The sequence below is a fragment of the Protopterus annectens genome, chromosome 16.part0, assembly GCF_019279795.1.
Source record: "Protopterus annectens isolate FY-2018-M chromosome 16.part0, PAN1.0, whole genome shotgun sequence".
NCBI lineage: Eukaryota > Metazoa > Chordata > Ceratodontiformes > Protopteridae > Protopterus > Protopterus annectens.
Window position 1 is genome coordinate 341,373,759 of NC_056750.1, and position 21,974 is coordinate 341,395,732.

Consider the following 21,974-nt stretch of genomic DNA (forward strand, 5'->3'; position numbering starts at 1 on the left):
ACATACAAAGCCATGTCAAACCCAGAGCTGTTGGACATGCTACACTTAAAGAAATCCCAATCCCTCAGAGACACACATTCCAGGCATCTAAACCTTGTCATCACAATGAACAAAACATGCTGGAGGGATAGGTTCCTGACCCAGAGACTCCCCAGGCTCTGGAATAGACTGCCCATACATGTCAAGCAGAGCGCCTCTTTGGCCCTCTTCAAAAAGAACCTTGATGATTGGATGGGAGATAGGAAATTCACCCTGGGGATCACATCAGTCGTCCTGCTAGACAGGGGTCCAGGGAAGTAAATACTGTGGGAAGAAAGAGCCAGGGAATAGTTATGGCTAGGCTTGTATAGGCCCTAGGGCCGATAGCCTAGTACCAACCTATGAACCTGTTTTGTCTTACATGCATGCACTGATGTTTAGCAGGTTGATCTGTTATACAGTTGTTTCTTGTCAGGTCAGTTTGAATCTATGCCACATCTTACAAGACTTTTTGTTTTAATGAAAACCCTCAGACAAAAAAAAAAAAACAAGCAAACACATCCCCAGAATACCCCATAACCTTTAAATTAATACAAACACACACAACTATGTAGATCTTCAAATAATGAAGTTTAGCCCCCCTAATAGGAACAATTGTCCCAGATTGACAGCTATGCTTACAGGCTTTAACTGTCCTATAATTAAGCTTGTCCATGCCAAGACACATGGTACTGCCTGTGCTTCAACTTGCAATAAGTGTTATTTGATTTTGTCTAATCTTTATTCCTGTCCCAGATATAGAAAACTTGAATGCTCTCAGAAGACATTCACTTTTAGTCTTAAAAAGTGACATCAGTCTTGTACTCAGTCAGTCTTTTCTTCATTTCAATTGGAGTTTTATCATTGCATCTGAATAGCTTTTAAAGCTTCTTCCCTTTTATCCATCCTTTTATTTGAGTTGATATACACTTTCAGTGTTTAATGTATTTCAATCATCTCTGAGCACATTTGACTTTCTTTTTGCATCTAGATGACTGGAAGTCATGTCTTGCACCTGAGCTGGAGTTTGAATTGCTTTTTGCTGAACTGCAGTATTCCTTCCAGCAAGTGTTTTCTCCTCAACTTTTGTGGTTGATTTTCAGGTTCTATAAATTTCTTCTTTCCTGGCATACAAACAGTTCCTTTATAAGCCAGTAACTGGAATGTATCCAAAAAAGACAAATTCACTGTCCTTCATTTCTGTTTTCACTCTGGGGGAGCTGAAATTAAGCTGTTACTCAGTGTGCAGCCATCTTGGAAGTGTTCAGTTTCTCATTTTTTGTACCATCTTTTGTTTAGTCTCTTCCCACATGTACTTAGCTGCCATAACAGAACCCTTTTAATACAGTCTCCTAACTACTTTATGTTCCCACAAACTTGTGTATTGCTTAACCAGTTTGATAGTGTGTGCATAATTTATGGCTATAGCTTTTATTTTATCTTCATTTAATTGTATATCCTGAAAAGACTTGAAACTGCCTCAAAATATTCCACAGCACCAAGATGTCCTTTTCTGCATTTATCAAGTACAAATAATATCTGCAAATAAGGCCAAATTTTCTTGATTAACAAACCAATTATATCCTTGAATGTCTGAGTCCCTTATTTTCTGTGCCAATGGCTCTAAATGTAAAGGAAATAATAGCTGGGAAAAAAGACACCCCTACCTGGTTCCTCTGCTCAAACACAACTTATCAGACAGGAACCCTCCCAATTTAATTCTTGCATTTGATCCTTCACATATCCTCTAATTTAACCATATTAATGTGTCAAGGAATGCAAATGCTTCCACTGCCCTGCTTATAAAGTCCCAGCTGTTGAATGTTTTCTCTGCATCAAGAACCACCAACAGTGGTATTTGCTTACATTACATTTCCCTATAGATCATCATTGTTTATTAATGTTATCAAATGTTTGCTTCTCCTCCACAAAACCACCCTGTTTTTGACAACACCTTTGTCATTTTTTGACTAGCATAGACATAAACACTTTACAATCATCATTTAAAATCGAAATGAGTTTATGTGAAGCTTGGTCTCATGGGTCTTTGGCCTGTTTGGGTAATACAGCCACCACAGCCTTCTTCCACTTTTAAAATACTATTAAACAAAATCTTCCAGATTTTTATCAGTTTCTTTCCTCCTAACTTCCAAACTTCAACAGGAATAACATCTGGTATTGGAGACTCACTGTAGATTTATTATACAGCACCATTTTTGATATAATCTTTACTTACCTCAACTATTAGTGGTTAAACCTCATACTCCTCTAACCTTGGTATAATTAAGTCTTCAATTAATATTTCCTTCTGTGTTCTTTCTTGGTTTCCATATTCTCCTACTTTATACAAATTGTCATTTTTTTTAAATCTCCATAATACTTCTATAGGGTCTCTTGTTATTTTCTTGTCACAGACTCCTAAGTTTGGTGACAGCCCTTTCTATGTTCTGATGCCTAAGTCATTGAGCTAAATTTTTTTCTGCTCCAGAATTATCAAAAATAGTTGCTTAACAGCAATCTTTCTAAACCCTTGCATATTATCCAAATACTACATTTTTTCCTCTTTAGCACTCTGCACTTGCTCTGTTCTTATTCCGTGAGATTTTCCTTCTTTGCAATAATTTAACCTTTGTTAGTCCTTCTAAACAATTCCTATTAATTCTTAACTATATCTCTTTCTCTTTTATTTCTAAACTATTTTAAATTGCACTTTCATTTTATCCAACTTTCTATCTCTTCTGAAGAATTTTCTACCTTCCCTAATAATGCTTGAATAATTTCCACTACCCATTCATTAAATTATTCGCTTTTAATAGGTAGGTGGGATAGACCCAGTACTTTTTTTTAATTCATTATACTTCATTTTTACCTTAGGTTTTATTAGTGATGATCTGAAATACCTATTGGATGTGTCTAACCTTTCAATTAAATGGACATGTTACTGTGAATATATAATTTCTATCTGGTCTAGCCCAGTTCCGTCAAAGTTCCTACTACTGAATTAATGCCTTCCATACCAAATATTTTCATAAATTACTTCAGAAATCTACTCTTTTTAGTACATTTTCCCTTCTAGATCCTTGTGATACATCCTCATTATTGCATGTTCCAGTCCCAGCTAGAAGTAATATTCTCTACTGAAAGAAAATAATTTCTTCCCATATTTTATTAAGCTCCATAATAGCCATTTTTGATGTATTTATATACATGTCAGTGTAATCTTACTACCACAAATCTACCATTATTGCTTTTTCCTCCTCTATGACTATTGGGGCTCCTCTAGCAATCAGTGTTATCATCCCTTTCCTTTGAACCTGATATTCTGCTGAATATCCATCCTGAAATCCTTTCTTTATCAAAGTCACATGCTCATTTCTTTCCAGATCTGTCTCCTGCAGCACTATTTGCACTCTGCATTTCTTAATATAATTCAATACTCTTTTCTTTTTGTCTATATGTATAAGGCCATATACATTCCAAGATAATATGGATAGATTAGCCATTATGATAAAGTTATTACTCCCACTTATTATGCATGACAGCTTTTTAATGTGTACTTCCAACTTTTGTCTTATATGCACACAAAAATATTTGGCAGGCTGATCTTATATACAGCTGTTTCTCATCTTCATTTGAAATGTCACATTTTCAAGACTTGTTGCTTTAATGAAAAACCTCAAGCAAAAAGTTAGATACATTTTCAGTATACTCCATCCCCTTTAATGAAGAATGAACACACAAAACGATGTAAATTTTCAACATATGAAGATTAACACTCCAGACAGGAATAATTGTCCCAAATCAATAGCCAACACCCACAGGCATAACCTAATCTAAAGTTAAGGTTACGTATGTTAAAGTGCATGCTACAGCCTGTGTTCCAACTTACACAGATTGCTGTCTGTTCTTTTCCTATCTCAATTCCACTCCCACATCTCTAAATTTTACACAGTTCTACTAAATGCATTAAAATGAATTAAAGTATTAAGGCTGTTAAGGAGGCTATTATTTCTTACTCACTTCCCATAATTTCAAACTTTATTTTTCACTGAACTGCTTACCTTTGTACCTTTAAAATTTGCATTTCCCTCAGCAAAGAACTTTCAAGATTAATTACTTGCACATGCTCATATCCATGTAAAAATGGTCAGTAATGAGGACAAAAAAAAAGCTAACAACTTTGTAGCTGGATGAAAGGAATCTTTGTAAATTTCATGCATAACAGAATTTACAGAAATCCCCTGGTCAACTGCTTGAGCTGCAGACTTCTTGTCTCTTACTGAGAACATTAACTAATGGAAAATAAGGAAAAAACAAGCTAATATCTTTGCAGATGCAAGAAAGTTACCATTTTCATGACTTTCGTCATTTTGTCTTATTTAACAATCTTATTTGCTTACAAAATAAACTTGTTAAACCTTAAGCCAAGGACATCAATCTAGACAGCTACTCTTGTAATCATCTTAATTCTACATGTAATATAATCACTGCACCTTTACACTTCACCCCACCCCAGTGGCCTAAAATCACAGCATTATAATAACTTAAACTTGCTTTTCTCCAGCCTTCCTTCTCTTGTTATGTTGTACAGCATAAATTTCTTAAAACCAAAACAGTGCTTGTTTATTTTAATATCCTTAACACATACTGCTGCACTAAAAATATATCCCACATTTAAAATATCCGACTGCATGCTATACAAAACTGCTTACAATATAACACGCAGTTTATGTCATGAAATGTTTTATACAAATACTATTAAGAAAAAAACGTTCTACAGTTATCTTTTCCTTTTAGTGATCTCCTAAACTTTAATGACATAAGTAGAGTGTATGCTTTTCAGTCCACCCACACATTTAAGAAAGTCAACAACAATCCAGTCTTAACTTAGTTACTTTTTCTTGCAAAGCCATATTTCACAAATGTGACTGATGCTTTATCACCTCCCATTTATTGATTAATTTCAATGTTACTGGTCTTCTTCCTGATCATCTCCATTCCCCCAACACCAGACACTGGTTCAGCTCCAAGTTACTCCTGATTCCTCTTGTCAACATCTATACTTTTTTTCTGTGTCTCAAGCATTTTTCCTTTGGAAATTTGGAAAATATTTTACTGACAAAGTCTCTCTATGAGCGTTAATGTCAGAAGAATTAGAAGCAGAGTCCTCTTCTGTTTGCTGGCCTACATTTTGCTGGATAAACTCTTATTTTCACCTTAGTCTGTTCTGCATCAAAAATGTCTTTGATCCTCCAGGGAAAATGCTCAGAAAACAGCTAGAAGTATGAATCTGACACCTGCCTCTCAACATTCCTTGATTGCAGGGATAAATTTGTTTCTCTTCTGCCTGGTGTACAGTAAATAATCATTTCCACAAATACTCTGCTGTCTCCAATTTTTAATACATTTCCCATCTGCCACATTTTTGTCAGGATCATCTCTTTCTGCTGGTGTGATTGTATGTTTTCAAATACAGGTCTTGGCTTTTTTTCATGGCCAGGTTGAAGTATACATGAGGTTTAATTAACAAATCCTGCTGTGGAACACCTGTCCAGTTGCTTGTTTTTTTTCATTCATAAAGTTAACATAGTATGGTCTTTCCAGTTTCTCTGCGATAGCAGAAAATCTTAGGTTTCTCTGCATGCTCTGTTTTCTAACTCTACAATTTTTTGAAACATCTCATCTTGAGAAGTCTCTTACTCAGGTAACCTATTTATTTATTCTTTATTCTCTTTCTTAATGGTCCCACTAACTTTTTGCTTTTGACATACTGGATGCCCTTTAAATGCCCAGGCAGCTGCAGTCTCTGAAACCAAATATTGTTTCTATTCAACCTTGCCATGGGTTATGCTTATTAGATTGTCCTTGTAGCTTCACTAATGCAGGGTTCTTGACCTCTGTCTGGATTTATGATGCACTGCTAATTTCTCACAGCATTCATTGGAGAACAGGGAGCTGGCTTCCTGCCACTAATTTTTTCCTCACTCAGCCAACCCAAAGAATACTCAAAAATTGTATTAAAATAAGTTGGTGAATGTGCAGGCTGTAGAAAATACCCACCAGCCTGAGGAATGTCAGAAGATTGAGTTCTACATAAACACTTGAAATCATTTATGAATCCCATTCCTTCTAATCACTCTTGTGAAATATATAAAAGTATCCTTTTGTCTAAATCTTGTAATGAGTAACTAAAATAAAGTTATTACATTAAAAGGGAAATAAACCTTCCATTTATCTTACCTTTGTGAGAGCCAGGGATAAACCAGAGACAGCCATTCTGTATTGTTGCATCCTCCAGTGCAATCCAGAACCCCATTACTTTCCCTAGAGGACTGGTATTCAGGAAGGTTGCATCCTGGTGGGGTGTAACTACACATAAAGTCATGGGTTAGTAAATTTGAAACAAAAAAGTGTTATAATTCATCAGTGTGAGTGAAATCCAAATAAATTGAAAGGGTTATTGACATTAAAGTAAATCCAGAATTACAATCTACATTTTTGTAATATAGTGATAATAGTAAAGACAAAGGAGAAACAAAAAAATCTGAAAGACTGTAAAATAAGATTGTAACTAATTAACTATATCTCAAGTATTATAAGCCATTGGCATCAAGTATGAAGAGAAAAACTGTGCATGGTCCTTTCTGCCATCAATTAAGTCATAAATCACAAGATGACTGAATTAATGTTTTGTTTTTATTGCTACCACTGAGTTTAGAATCCTCAATTCCGGTTCATTAATGTTCCTATCCTTGCTGATTTTTATTTATTTGGACATTTGTTAACCAGGTATGTCCAACTGAATGATAGCCCATTTTCATCAGAGGCCTAGGGGGGAGCCCCATACAGAAACAATTTCAAAGAAAAGTTAAAAAAAATGTTGCAAACAGAGGATAACATAATTTACATTATATTTTAAATACATAGAATACAGCGTAGAAGTTTGAGTCAATGCATAGAAGTTATTAGAGCAAAGTAGTTAAATAAGAGGTGGGACACAGTAGGTTGGGAAGAAGAAGCCAAGGGTAGTAGTAGGGGATTATAAGATAGGCATAGAAGAAAGAAAAAACAAGGTGCAGAGAAGTGCGAGTCTGAAGCCAGGGAAATAAAGATGGAAGTAGAGTAGATAAGATGAGTAGAGTCAGAAGATGTAGTTAGTAGGCAAAATCAGTTAGCAGCTGAAAGATGTTATGATGGGTTTTGGCACAAACAGATCCACAAGTTTTGTAGTGCTTCTTTTAATACTTGTTTTGAAGATATGAGTATGGGGAAGATTTCTAATGGTCAGTGGGAGTTTGTCCCAGGCTAGGGCAACTGAATAGCTATACAAAAGTGTTCTCCTATTACTTTATTAGGTGTGTGGATATCTAAGAGAAAATGATCAGAGCTCTGCAGAGAGCGGGAGGGGTGTAAATGGATATAAGGGAAGACATGGCTTTGCAGAAGAAGGGTTTGTTAAAGATGGAGTGAATCAGCGACAATTGAGGGAGTAAGCGTAGATGGGGGAGTTCAAGGCAGTGAACAGTTCTTAAACAGAGGCAGTAGTGAGAATTGTAGGGTTGGTTAGCAGTGAACATTGTAACTTTGTTATAGGTTAGTTCAAGCTTGGCCTTAAGGGAGGATTGTAGGTTGATTAAGACTGGGGAGTCAAAGAGGAGTGTGGGAAAGAGGTAGGTGTGGGCAAGGGAAAGTCTTGAGTCATTAGTGAAGTATTTTTTTTTCTGTAAAGCAGTCCCAAGTTTTTGATGTCTTCTTAATACAGTTTAATACATGCAGATCAAATTTAAGTTGGTCATCTATGATTGTGCTCCATAGCTTAGTGTGAGTTTCAACATTTATGACTGTGTTGTTGAGTGATGAGATGATAAATGATGTTTTATGATGGAAAAGAGATTTAGGCAGAAATAGGAAAAGTTTTTTTTGGATTGTTGATTGTTGGTAAGTCAATTTTCTACAGAGTGAAAGGAGTTTTGAGTAATTGAGTGGAGGTCCAAGATATTGTCAGCGGTAGAGATGATAGTGGAATCAGCAGCATATTGTATGAGAGAAGAGAGAGAGCAGGAGGTATGAAGACTGTTGGTGAAAATATTGAAAAGTAGTGGTCCAAGGATGGATCCTTGAGGTAGACCCATGTTGATGAGGAGAAAGGAGGAGAAGGAAGAGAGCCATTTAACAGACTGCTGCCTATTGGAGAGGTAGCTAGAAAACCAAGACAGGGTAGGGTTAGAGATACATCAGCCAGTTTGGAAAGAAGCAGGGGGTGGGAGACCATGTCAAAGGCTCTGGAAAGGTCCAGAAAAAGACAGGAGACTAGTTTGTTGTTGCTTCTAGCTTGTGCGATTGTTTGGGGGAAGGAAGTTACAGCAGTGGTAGTGCTATAGTTGGGCTGAAAGCCATGTTGGGTAAGTGTGAGTAGATTTTCATGCAGGATGTAGTCCAGTAGTTGCTTATGGATATACTTTTCAAGCAGCTTTAAGATGGGGGATAGAAGAGCTATGGGATGGAAGTTAGTTGATTCCCAACAAATGAACACTCCCTCTTGTGCGATCCATGCTGAAAGAATATCCTTTAATGGAAAGCCCTATACACAAGGGAAGCTTCTATATCCTGATGTTTAGGTGGACTATAACTTAATGAGAAGCCATTACACTGCAGCTCTCAGTGGGCTTTTTTGCTTAGCCGTATCTCCTATTAACAGGATGGGCTGACATCACTGTTGAGAACATACAATGACATTATGAAGGAAACATCCCCTCCTATGTGGTTACATGCTGCATTTCATTATACCAGAAAGGCACTGATATTACTACTGGTGCTCGTTTTACCCGTGTTCCTAGCATGTTCTAACAATGCCTACTAGTCTGTGGTTTAACATCCCCCCCCATATACTCACACCAGCTCCAACAGGTTCCCAAGCTACTTGTCAAGCTTGGCTCACCTGGGTCACAGTTAAGACTATCAGACTATCAGTCTATTCTGACAGCTGACTGAATTAAAGCTGTTGACAATGCCGATCCATCGATAAGCAAACAAGTCAAGGTACCAACATCTTGGCTTGCTGACTATATAACTGACACGTTGTAAAGCAAAACAAAAAAAAAGTTTTTCTGCTTGGGAAAAGACCTCCCGTACCCCATACGGGGGGACTGCATGTCCTGCACCCCTCGTTATTTATGTATACTAACCTTGGGATTGCAGTGTGGTAAACAAAGGGTACTAGTGTGATTTCTCTAGAGACAGGTCCCCCTAATCTCTTACTACCCTGAGAAAACATCTCAACTGTCCCTGTTTTCACAGAATATCCTGCCTTTTGCTTCATATTTTTGTTCTGTCTCTTACTTTTTTTGATTTTCTATTTAATCACTGAAGATTACATAACAGTTTCATACTTTGTACTGTTCAAAAACTAAATGCATATTGTTGCAAAGCATGCTTTTGTGTTAATTATTAAGGGAATTGCACTAAAATTAAAAAAAACATTATTCCTGATTTTGGGCTTTTTGTTTCCATTATCTTTGGAATTATTGAACAAATAAGTTGAGAGGTATGACACTCATTAAAAAGCATTTAAACGTTGCCTCTTTAAACCTAAAATGATAGGGTACTCAACATTTTTTTATTCCTCATTGTTTACAAAAAATGGATACATCCTCATTTCAGTATCCCAGCATTTTTAGTGATTCCATGTACAAATGTAGAAGAGCATGCAGTCAATGTTATAATTTGTACACATAAAAAGGAGGATACCTTAAAATAAACATTTTTTTATTTAAATTTATAAAATGGGTGAACATATTTGTGAAGGCTGCCAGCCTAGCTAGATAGAATTTTGTAGATAACTATATGTCATTGTAACTATGAATATAATCCACAGGCATGTCCTCTTAAATGTAAGAACAACTGTGTTAAATGTTGAACTTCAAAAATGTAACCACAGTGCACTCCACTGGAAGAAAGCTGATAAGTCAAGCATTGTATGGCTGTTTGATCTCAAAGCTGGAGACATAATGTCTGGACTGAGGAATTCCTTCTATTGTTTTGAGACCAGAGTTAATTGCCAGATTTTTCATATATAATGTCTTTTATTGCTGTAGTTTCCTGGCCAGGTGCATGATAAAAAAAAATGTTAAAACTCTGAGTTTCTGTTAGCCTGGGAATGAAAGAAGAATGATGTAATCTAAAATGAGTCCGCAGTGATGTATTATTTTTAAGCCTTTCTCAGGGAGAGAGGAAATTAGAGCATTTTATCTGAAGAACATTACTCACTAGTATTCTGACTTTGCTCTATATGTAAGTTTATTTAGAACTGTGATTGCTTTTAGTTAGATAGGAATTTAGTCAGATTTAGTCTGTTTTCTATATTTATGTCAAACTATTCTACAGTATTATTTTAAGCATTTTCCTGTGATTTCTGAACTCTTAACTAGCACTGTTTTGAACTAAGAAGATTTGTCTTGTGTTTTTATTAAATTATTAAATATTTTTAAACCTTTCAACTGTGGCTGTTTTGTGTAGAGATAATTAGACTACATTGCATGTATATATTGATACTGTACAAAGCCACTCTGAATAAGCCTTGCTGTTCACACTTACTACCTGGATAATAATATTTCACAATAATAATTGGACACCCTTTGGTAAGGGCCTTTTTAGTAGCGGATAAGAGTAGTTGGTAGCAGTGGTTACTACTTTATAGCCTGGAAGGAGGGGGCATAGCTGGAGAACCTGTGCCAGCCTTCCCCAAGAGTGTCAGTGTGTTTGTATATAAACTAAATCTCAAAGTGTTTGTGTCAGCTACTTCAGCAGGGACACAAAGCAATGGTTGCACAGAGTGGGCACTGGAGGTTTTGGCTTGACTACTCAGCTGAGATCTGTACCCTATAGCTGTGCCAGTGGAGAGTCTTATTGAGGATCTGGAGAGAAAGAGAGAAACCAGCCCCCGACTGACTGTGATCTCTGTGTGCTCTTAAGGGAAATTGTATTTTACTGTGTGTGTATTTGTTAGCCTTCCCAATGTGGATGTCCCTCACTGGTGTTAGTGGTGAAGATTATGGGTCCTTGATTAATGCGCCAGGGCATGGGCATCACATATTAATTGGTGGCAGTGGTGAGATATCCACATCACATATTAATTGGTTGGCAATTTGCTTGTAGTGGTGTGGATAATGAATTCCTGTAGCTTATGTACAGTGATCTCTGAAGGTGTTTTTGTACTCTAAATCAGCCACACAGTGAATATTTAGAGTTCAGATAACAACTGTTTTACTTCTTTTGTTAGCTTAGTCAGGGAGAGCAGGCAAGCATGTCAACAGGAGTATGGCAAGCTAACAAGGAGCCAGTTGGCTGAGATGTGCCACGCTAAGCGACTGGTGCATGGAAACCTGACTAAGGCAGACATGATTGCAGCTTTGGTCACAGCTGCATCAGAAAACAGCAATCAGGAGGGCAATCAGACTGGCTGTGGAGATGTACAACACTCAGAGAATGAACAGCTCAACCTTTCTGCAGTGGACTTAAAAATCCATCTGGAGCTAAAGAGACTTGAGTTGGAGGACAGGCGTTTGGAAACAGAAGCAGCAGAGAGAGAGACTGAGATGTCTACAGGCTGAGCAGAATGAGAAACTGCTATGCCTGGAAGCTGAGGACAAGGACAGGCAGAGGCAGCATGAAAAGGAGATGCTGGCTCTTCACCAGAGTCATGGAGGTAATGGGGAAGGGAATAACTGGAGTTCAGAAGCACAAAAGGTCAGTAAATGTCTTCCACAGTTTACAGAGAGGGATAATTTCGATAGTTTCATTCATATATTTGAGAGGGTATGTAAACAGTATGATGTTGACCAAAGGCTCTGGGTATGGTTCCTGATCTCCTTACTCCATGGTAAAGCTGTAACTGGGTTGTCTAAACCTTCTGATTGTAAATTTTTTGATTATACTGCTGTTAAGAATTGTCTGTTAGAATTTTTTAAGCTAACACCTGAAACTTATAGGAAAAAGTTTTGGAACATACACGCAAGGCAGATGAAAGTGTGTGTAAATATGTTGCTGAACTGAGCACTTATTTTCATAGGTGGGTAAGTGGATGTCAGGTCACCACTTCTGAAGGGCTGGCAGACCTTTTGGTGAGGGAACAAGTCTTTAGCACTTTGCCTGAGGACATGAGGATCTGGTTAGCTGATAGACAATGTGCTACTTCAGATGAAGAAGGGAGAACTATACCTAGCAAGCAGGGCATCCCTGCACAGGAAAGGGACTCACAGTACTGCTCATGGGTCTAAAGGAACCCACGGTGGGCAGCCCAGATTGTCCCAAATAGAATCTGCCAGTAGCAGGGGAAGCCACTAGTCCAGGTACACATCCAGGACCTAGGGTTAAATATTTTGAATGCAAGCCATAGGGCCATGTGGCATATAGATGTTCATGGAGGAAAGGTGGGGAACAAAAGGTGGGAAAGACAAAATGTCGATAGTATGTTGTCTTGAGACAACAGGGGGAAGACCCAATCAGACTGCATACTTGCGGTCAAGGACTGGTGAGGTGGTTACTTCAGGGAGGGAGCTACCCTGTAGCAGTGAGATTGAAGGTGAGCCACAGCTGCTTGTGGGTACTGATGGTCCCTTGGACAGAGTGACTGCAAAGGTATAGAGGTGAGTAGTAGTACCCAGGCTGAAGTGAGGCACCACTGTCAGAGGATGCCAGACTTCCTGTGGAAAGGGAGTTGGGAAGGGTTACAAAGAGAGAGTTGAGACAGGCTCAGCTGTTGGACCCTACATTACAAGGCCTAAAGCAGGTAGCTAGTGAGGCACCTGATTCTCAAGGGAAGGGGGATTTTGTATACTAGGACAAAGGGTTACTGCATAGAGAGTGGACCCCTGAGGGAGGGCTAGAAGGTGAGAGGATACAGCAGTTGGTAGTGCCTAGAGCCTACCATCTGGCACTTCTAGCCATAGCCCATGATATTCCCTTTGCAGGTCATATGGGCATAAATCGTACAAAGAGACGCATTATGCAGAACTTCTATTGGGCTGGAATTTCCAGAGATTTAACAGAGTACTGCAGAACCCGTGAGCAGTCCCAAAAGGTAGGCAAGGCAGGAGACAAGATGAAAGGTCCTTTGATGCCTTTGCCTGTGATTGAGGAGCCATTTCAGAAGGTAGCTATGGATATTGTGGGGCCTCTGAGTACCCCAAGTTCCACAGGGAAAAAAGTATATCTGAGTGGTAGCAGATTATGCTACATGATACCCTGAGGCAGTGGCTTTGTCCACCATTGAGGCAGAAAAGGTGGCAAATGCTTTGTTAGAGATTTTCAGCAGGGTAGGTTTCCCAAAAGAAATACTGACTGACTGAGAGGTGCCAATTTCATGTTAGACCTACTGGCTTGTCTGTGGAAGTACTGTGGGGTGAAGCACCTGAAGACCACCCCTACCATCCCCAGACTAATGGTTTGTTGACAGGTTAAACTCTATAATCAAATCCATGCTACGGGCATTTGCGGACCAGTTTAAGAGGGAGTGGGACAAATATTTGCCCCATCTGTTTGCTTACAGAGAGGTTCCCCAGGAATCCACGGGTTTTTCACCCTTTGAGTTGCTATATGGCCATAGGGTGAGGGGACCTCTAGATTAAATTTGTGATAAGTGGGAAGGTGAGTTTTTTGTGACATATGTCCTAAACCTCAGGACAAGGCTCAGGGAACTCATGGGCTTGGCCCAGGAGAACCTGGCAGAGGCCCAACAACAGAAAAGCGTCTGGTATGACAGGAATGCTTCAGCAAGTAATGGTTCTCATTCCTGTCAGACACAAGCTGCAAGCAGCCTGGAAGGGACCCTACAAGGTGGTAAGAAAGTTAAGTGATGTTAACTACAAGATGGAACTGCTACATAGAAGGCAGGAGCACAAATTGTACCATGTTAACATGATGAAACCTTACCATGATAGGGAGGCCCTTGTGCTGAGTATTTGCAGTGGATTGCAGGAGGAGTCTGAGGGAGATCTGGTGACTGATCTCCTCAGTGAGGCTCGGACTGACACCTCAGTGGAAGAGGTAGCAATGTCCCAGCAGCTGCTATCTCCTACACAGGTTTGAGAAATCTGAGCAGTGTTATAGGACTTTGGGGACATGTTCTCTGGGAAAACAGGGTGCACCCACCTGTTGCAGCACCAGGTGGATATAGGACCCCAAAGGCCTATTAGGCAGACCCCTTATAGAGTGCAGAATGTGTCAAACAGACTCTGAGGGAGGAGATACAGAAGATGTTGGAACTAGGGGTAATTCAAGAGTCCAACAGTCCCTGGGCCTCCTCAGTGGTGCTGGTGCCAAAGAAGGATGGCAGCACCAGATTCTGTGTGGACTACAGGAAATTAAATAGTCACACAGAGTCAGATGTTTACCCCATGCCTATGGCAGATGAGGCCCTAGAGCAGCTGGTTGGGGCTAAGTATCTTACCATGGGTTACTGGCAGGTGCCCTTGACTCCAAGTGCTAGAGAGAATTCAGCCTTTGTGACTCCTTTTGACTTGTATGAGTTCACAAAGATACCCTTTGGAATGTAAAATGCCCCAGCAACTTTCCAGAGGCTATTCGATCATATCCTAGCAGGAACAGGAGGGTTTGCGCTTGTTTACCTAGATGATATTGCCATCTACAGCCATTCCTGGCAAGAGCACCTTCAACGTGTCAGGGAGGTGTTGGGCAGACTACAGAGGGCAGGGTTGACCATTAAGCTGAACAAATGACAGGTGGGTATGGCAGAGGTCTCCTACCTGGGACAAAGTGGGGAGTGGTAAGATCAGGCCAGAACCTGCCAAAGTGGAAGCCATTCAGGCATGGCCTGCACCTGTTACCAAAAAGCAGGTGAGGGCATTCTTAGTGACAGCAGGGTACTACAGAAAGTTTGTCCCCAGTTATAGTACCATAGCTTCTCCCCTCACAGACCTGACAATGAAAATCCAGATAAGGTAGTGTGGACCCCAACATGTCAGCAGGCATTCCAGAAGCTTAAAGAAGCTTTGGGAGGACCCCCTGTGTTAGCCAGTCCAGATTACAGCAAATAATTTGTTGTGCAGGTGGATGCTTCAAACCATGGGGTGGGGGCTGTACATAGTCAGATTTCTTCAGTGGGAGAAGAGCACCCAGTGGTTTATCTCAGTCGTAGGCTTTAACCCAGGGAGAAATGCTATGCAGCTGTAGAAAAGGAAAGTCTAGCCACAGTGTGAACACTGAAGAAACTTCAGCCTTATCTGTATGGAAGAAAATTCACTGTAGTTACAGATCAAAACCCCTTACATGGTTACACCAAGCCAGCCAGCAAAAGGCCAAGTTGCTAAGATGGAGCCTAGGGTTGCAAGCATACGATATGTCAGTACAGCACTGCAGTGCGGTTAGCAATGCCAATGCAGATGGGCTGTCAAGGCAGGGAATGGGGTAAGGTATACTCAGACTGACCTAACACTCTCAAGCAATGTTTCTCAAGGGTCAGTTGAAAAACTAGCTTGAGTTCTCCGGGAGGGAAGATATGTGAAGGCTGCTAGCCTAGCTAGATACAATGTTGTAGATAATTCTATGTCGTTGTAAATATGAATATAATCCACAGGCTTGTCCTCTTAAATGTAAAAAAAAAAAACTGTGTTAAATGTTGAACTTCAAAAATTTAACCACAGTGCACTCTGCTGGAAGAAAGCTGCTAAGTCAAGCACTCAACGCAAACTCAAAGCTCAGAGACAATGTCTGGCCTGAGGAATTCCTTCTATTGTTTTGAGACCAGAGTTAATTGCTAGATTTTACATATATAATGTATTTTATTGCTGTTGTTTCCTGGCCAGGTGCAATATTAAAGAAATGTTAAAACTCTGAGTTTCTGTTAGCCTGGGAACCAAAGAAGAATGATGTAATCTAAAATGAATCAGCAGTGATGTATTATTTTTAAGACCATCTCAAAGAGAAAGAGATAGCATTTTGGATTTTGTCTGAAGAACACCACTCACCAGTACTCTACCTTTGCTCTATATGTAAGTTTATTTAGAATTGTGATTGCTCTTAGATAGGAATTTAGTCAGATTTAATCTAGCTTTTTTCTACATTTACGTCAGACTGTTCTACAGTATTCTAAGCATTTTCCTGTGATTACTGAACTCGACTAGCACTGCATTGAATTGAGAAGATCTGTCCTGTGATTTTATTATTTATTATTAAATATTTTTAAACCTTTCAACTGTTGCTGTTTTGTGTAGAGATAATTTAAGCTCTAGAGTACATTTCATGTATATAGTGATACTGTACAAAGCCACTCCAAATAAGCCTTGCTGTTTGTCACACTTACTATTTGGATAATAATATTGCATAGTAATAATTGGACACCCTTTGGTAAGGGCCTTTTTAGTAGCTGATAAGAGTAGTTGGTGGCAGTGATTACTACCTTATAGCCTGGCAGGAGGGGGCCTAGAAGAGTGTCTGTGTGTATATAAATCAAATCTCAAAGTGTTTGTGTGTCAGCTACGTAGGCAGGGACACAAAGCACTGGTTGGACAGAGAGGGCACTGGAGGTTTTGGCTTGACTACTCGGCTGAGATCTGTACCCTATAGCTGTACCAGTGGGGAGTCTTATTGGGGATCTAGAGAGAAAGGGAAAAAACAGCCTCAGACTGACTGTGATCTCTGTGTGCTCTTAAGGGAAATTGTACTTTACTGTGTGTGTGTGTTTGTTATCCTTCCCAATGTGGGTGCTTCTCACTAGTGTTAATGGTGAGGAGTGAGGGTCCTTGATTACTGGACCAGTGCACGGGTGTCACAATATTAAGAGTACTAATCTGTTTTCAGACCATACAGAGTGCACAAATGAGAGTATAATATGTATTGCTGGCAGTTAAGACAGAAGATTAAAGCTTTGAGCTGTCTAGAAGCTGCTTTTAGTAGTCTAGGTTTTGACTCCCTCAGCCTCCATTTGCCTACTGTACACCTCTGAGTAAGTCATTTAACCAAAGAGTGCTCTGGGACAATTTGGAAATTGGGTTAGGCTCTTCAATGTTTTTACGGACTGCATGTTTTGTAACTACCAATGAAAGTATTACTACAGCAGCAGCTATTCATAAATAAAACAGTTACATGTTTATACAAAGCCACTGCAACACATCACTCACATAAAGCAATGGGCTAGGACCCTATGGCAACAACCAGTGACAACAATCAGTTCCATTTATAAACTTTGACAAGGGGAACAGAAGTATAAAAAGTAAAACTATAAAAAAGTTGGTAGCTTCCATCTTGGAGAGAGAAGGTGGTCATGCTGATTTGAAGAATGGCCTGGAGACAACAATGTAGGATGATGGTAACATGACACACCAACCCCACACAGAAAATGTGAAAAAGGGGGTTGATGATGATGATGATGATTATGAAATGAAATATTCATCATATTCAGAACAGTAAAGCAGGTATAGCTTAGAGGTGGATGAGCTCAGTATAGGAGCAAGCAGTGAGAAAAGGATGATTTAAAAAGCACAATCATTGAAATGAAAGAGAAACGTTTAGGATTATAGGGTGTCCAAGATGGATGGCTGTCTTTTTGTGATAAATATGTGCTCTATGTACAAGAATACTGCGTGTTTTCTCCACTACTGTGTGATCCTGGACTTAGTATATATAACTGGGGGTGTAGGGTGAAATCCCCTAATTGTATGTAAGGGACTATTTCAGACTATTGCAGCAACAATTTACATGAGTTGCCTTCTTGAACAGTTAAGACTGAAAAGATGGTTTGCAATCCGCAGTCCTTTTGTTAGCAATCGCTCACAGGGAACGTGTTACATTTACATATACATACACATTTCTCATAAGTGAATTGTTATCAATACATACTCATCTCTCATAGGGCAAGTGTTACATATGAGTAACATCTGTTACTGTAGTTATGTGATGTGTTTCCCAACCCTGCAGAATCAGTCATTGTACACATGCAATACCTCATTCCCATATATTCCATGTATCCATGTTTTTGTATTTTTTTATTTACTTCCCCGATTTATTTGCATTTTATGGTTTGGAATTATTTTTGGACTGGATTTCACTGAATGACCAGGAGTCTGTAGCTATTTCTCACTGGTTTTATAAAAGGAGGTAGGCTTTCATTTTTTTAAAGCTTTTTCTTTCATTTGGGGATTTGCAGTCAGTAAAATTAGGTGTGTGTGTGGGGGGGTCTAATGATACATTTACTTAAAATATAATTTATTGGCTAATTTAATTTCATGTTAATGTCTTTACATGCTTTTTTGCAGCTTGTGACAGTGGTCTTAGGAAACAGATGGGGTTGGTGAGTTTCAAAAAGGTGGAATCTGAATGCATGTCCCAGAGCAGCATGTATTATGAGTTATAACCATGTTTTGATGCTTTGGAAATGAACAAATTTTTGCTGTGGGTTGGTGGAATGGTGGTATTAAGATAATCCCTGGGATTCAATAATATCTACCCTAAGTGTAGACTGAGTGTATACCATTCTGAATGAACAGACAACACAGGCATAACTCACACCTTTTTCCTCCTAATTTTAGTTTTCCTACTGGTTTTCTTGCAGATTTAAATATCGACAGGGATTCATAAAGGTTGCCACAAAGGGTAGACCACATGTACGCTTAGTGTAATCTTTCTGAGTCACTAGAAAACACAAAAACTGTGGTAGGGATGTTCTCGAAATGCATATCATTTACACTTAGTGTACATTTAGTATAGGAGTTAATGAATCTGGCCCAATGACTTTGTATGGGGTTATACATGTCTAATTTTTATTATTTAATTGTTTAATTCTGTTCATGCCATTTAAGTAACAGTGACACATTTAGTGCTTCAGTGAGGCTTTTGGTGTGCAGTTCTGTTTTTTGGCTCTTTTCTAACTTTATCAAGCTTCCCTCCTGGACATCCTATTGACTCATTTGTTTCCCTCCAGGTGAGGGCTCTTTGGCTCCTTCATTCCTGTTGAGGGTGGAGTCATATACCAGGAGTGGTGCCACCATTAATGGTGGACTTTGGGTTTTTGTTGTAAGGCTGTAACTCTCCGATGCATGCCCAGTGAGCATTTTACCAGGATGAGTTTGATACATGTAGGACTGGATTGTCACTTGTTTTCATAAGCAAAATAAACCTGTGAATAACCCACCCCCCATCTCCTAGATCAAGTGCATTGTATCAATTTCTCCAGTCCCCACTAGGAAAATTGGTATACTTTATGCATCCCAGACATGCACTCGGACCCTTCTCTGTAAGACAAATGAGTAGGCTAAATCCTTTAATTTTTAACTCCACCACCCTACATCAGTTTTAGCAGGTACTCAAACCACTTACTGATTTTGGGTCACATGGGTTACAGTCAGTGTTTATCCCTTGATACTTGCAGAGCTAGCCAAATTTAGTTTTATTGGATGGGAGGGTTGCAACAGTCATATTTCTTTATATTTTAAAGGAAAACTCCACCGTAGAACTAAAATAAATCTGTTTTTTTCACTATCTTTGTTTCCTGACCTATTTTAACACCTCAAAACCACTCTAAGTACTTTATTTATAATTCTAGCTTGTTTTCCGCAACATGGCTAACAATGGGGCTTGATGTATCAACGTGATCTTGTTCTCCCTCAATCCTTTCTCTTTCCCATAATGCTTTATATGACTCATGCCAGACATAAGAAAGTAACTGTGAATTCCCATGCCATTGACATATAATGGGATTTGTTTGAGTCACTGTTATCTTCTTTACCTTCTGTAAAAGGACTGCTTCTTTTCTGTCTTCAATCAACCTCATTTATGTTTGGCTCAGACCTTGTTTTACGCTATACTTAGAAGTTATCTGGCTACAGCCAGAAACATAGCTAAACCGCAGGCCTTTGCTCAGAGATTTCTTTTGTAGTTCAAGAGGAATTGACAGTCCCCTCCCCCACTGTACTGCAAAGGTGTTAAAACTGTCACTGCACTGAGAGACCCTTGCAGAATCAATTCCTCTTATACTACAGAAGAAAACTCTGAACAAAGGCTTGCAATTTAGTTACTTTTCTGGCTGTAGCTGGACAACTTCTAATTATAGTGTAAAACAAGGTCTGAGCCAAATGTAAATGAGGGTGATAGAGACAGAAAAGAAGCAGTCCTTTTACAGAAGGTAAAGAAGATAACAGTGACTCACACAAATCCCAAAATCCCATTATATGTCAATGGCATGGGAATTCACAGTTACTTCCTTATGTCTGGCATGAGTCATACAAAGCATTATGGGAAAGAGAAAGGGTTGTGGGAGAACAAGATCGCATTGATACATTAAGCCCTATTGGTAGCCATGTTGTGGAAAACAGTCTAAATTACAAATAAAGCACTTAAGAGTGATTTTGAGGTTTTAAAAAAGGGCAGGAAACAAAGACAGCATGAAAAAACAGATTGCATTTAGTTCTAGGGTGGAGTTTTCCTTTAACTTTCTTTTTTCTTCTTTTTTTTTAATTTGTTATGTATTTTTGATGAAACTTCATCCTTATATGCATTTATAATGTATGTTAGAATGTACTGCATAGATGAAAGTACAATCGTGCAAGGTGAACTAACCATAACAGTAGATGTTTGAATGATCACTGCTGCAGTAGTCTTAACTATATAGGTTATATTCTGCCAAGGATATAACAACTGGCCAGTTTCCAAAGCTTTGGGGTACCTTCCTCATGCCCAAACTGTCAAGCAGCTCGAGGTGAGCTGACTAAAAGAAAGGTATGGGTACAAAGCCCTTCAGAGCTTTCCTGCCAGCAAAGAAAGGGAGGCTGAGCCATGAAAGGCCAAGACTGGGAGTAACAAAAAATAAATGTCCTCACTCTGGTATAAAAACACACCAAAACAAGGGGCATGGTCAGACCAACAGCAGCAGTAATAATTTGAACATCTGCTGTTATGGTAAGTTCACCTTATACAACCACACTATGTTCTTCATAGTCATTACTGCTGCAGTAGCCTTAGCTATATGTGTGGATTACTATAGCTAACTATATTTGGGAGATAGAAGGAGAAGGGTCCAGGAGTTCCTGGAGAATGGTCCTAGCAAAGCATGATCTAGACCCAGAGAATGATCCAGCTTATAGTGCTTTGTAAAAGTATATACAGAGGGACAAGTAGCAGCTTCTAGAATACTTCTAGAATCCAATCCTTTCCAAAAAGGCATACAAGAAGCCAAGGTCCTTGTAGAGTAGGCCCTGACCCTGCCTTGAATAGATTTGTCATAGTGTGTATAACAAAAGGCAACAGCCTTAGACAACAATTGATCCAGTGATCTGAAAGATTTAATTCTGTCAAGATAGTATCGGAGATGTCTGTGGACATCCAAGGTATGGAGTATCCATTCTCCCTCATTTTTAGGTTCAAGAAAGAAATTGGGGGGGGGGGGGATAGTTTGACTTAAAAGTAAACTCAGATGCCACTTTAGGCATAAAGGGAGAATTAGTTCCCAAAGAAACTTTGTCCTTGTGGAAAATGAGGTAGGACTGACTCACCATAAGTGCTTGCAACTCAGACACCCTTCTTGCAGAGGTCAGAGCAATCAATAAAACTGTTTTCCTTGTTAAGAACTTCAAGTCAGCCAAATTATCTGGTTTAAATGGAGGAGGTGTTTGTTTCTCTAACACAAAATTAAGATCCAACGGAGGGGCCACAGGATTACTTGGAGACCTCCTATGCAAAACCGCTTTCTAGAACATTTTGACATGTGACTGCCTTGAAAGAAGAGGCTTCATGGGCAGACATGCTGAAATGGCCAATAAATGAACCCTGACAGAGAAATAAGAAAGGCTATAGGATAGTAACTCACACAAATATTGTAAAACCAGAGAACAGCTAGCCCTGAATGGGTGCTGGTTATGTTGTTTGCACCAGCTAGCAAACTTCTTCCATTTATGAATATATGATTTTCAAGTAGCAGGATTTCTTGCATCCATTAGTACCTGCTGCAC

General features: G+C 39.2%; 1 protein-coding gene across 1 annotated transcript in view; it reads right to left on the minus strand.

Annotated features, from left to right (window-relative positions):
* Positions 1-21,974, minus strand: part of PHYHD1 (phytanoyl-CoA dioxygenase domain containing 1) — a 440,621-nt gene that overhangs the window by 117,504 nt on the left and 301,143 nt on the right. The window contains exon 8 of the mRNA XM_044058772.1: positions 6,259-6,387. Within this exon, the coding sequence (XP_043914707.1) occupies positions 6,259-6,387 (129 nt within the window). The remainder of the gene's footprint in view (positions 1-6,258; positions 6,388-21,974) is intronic.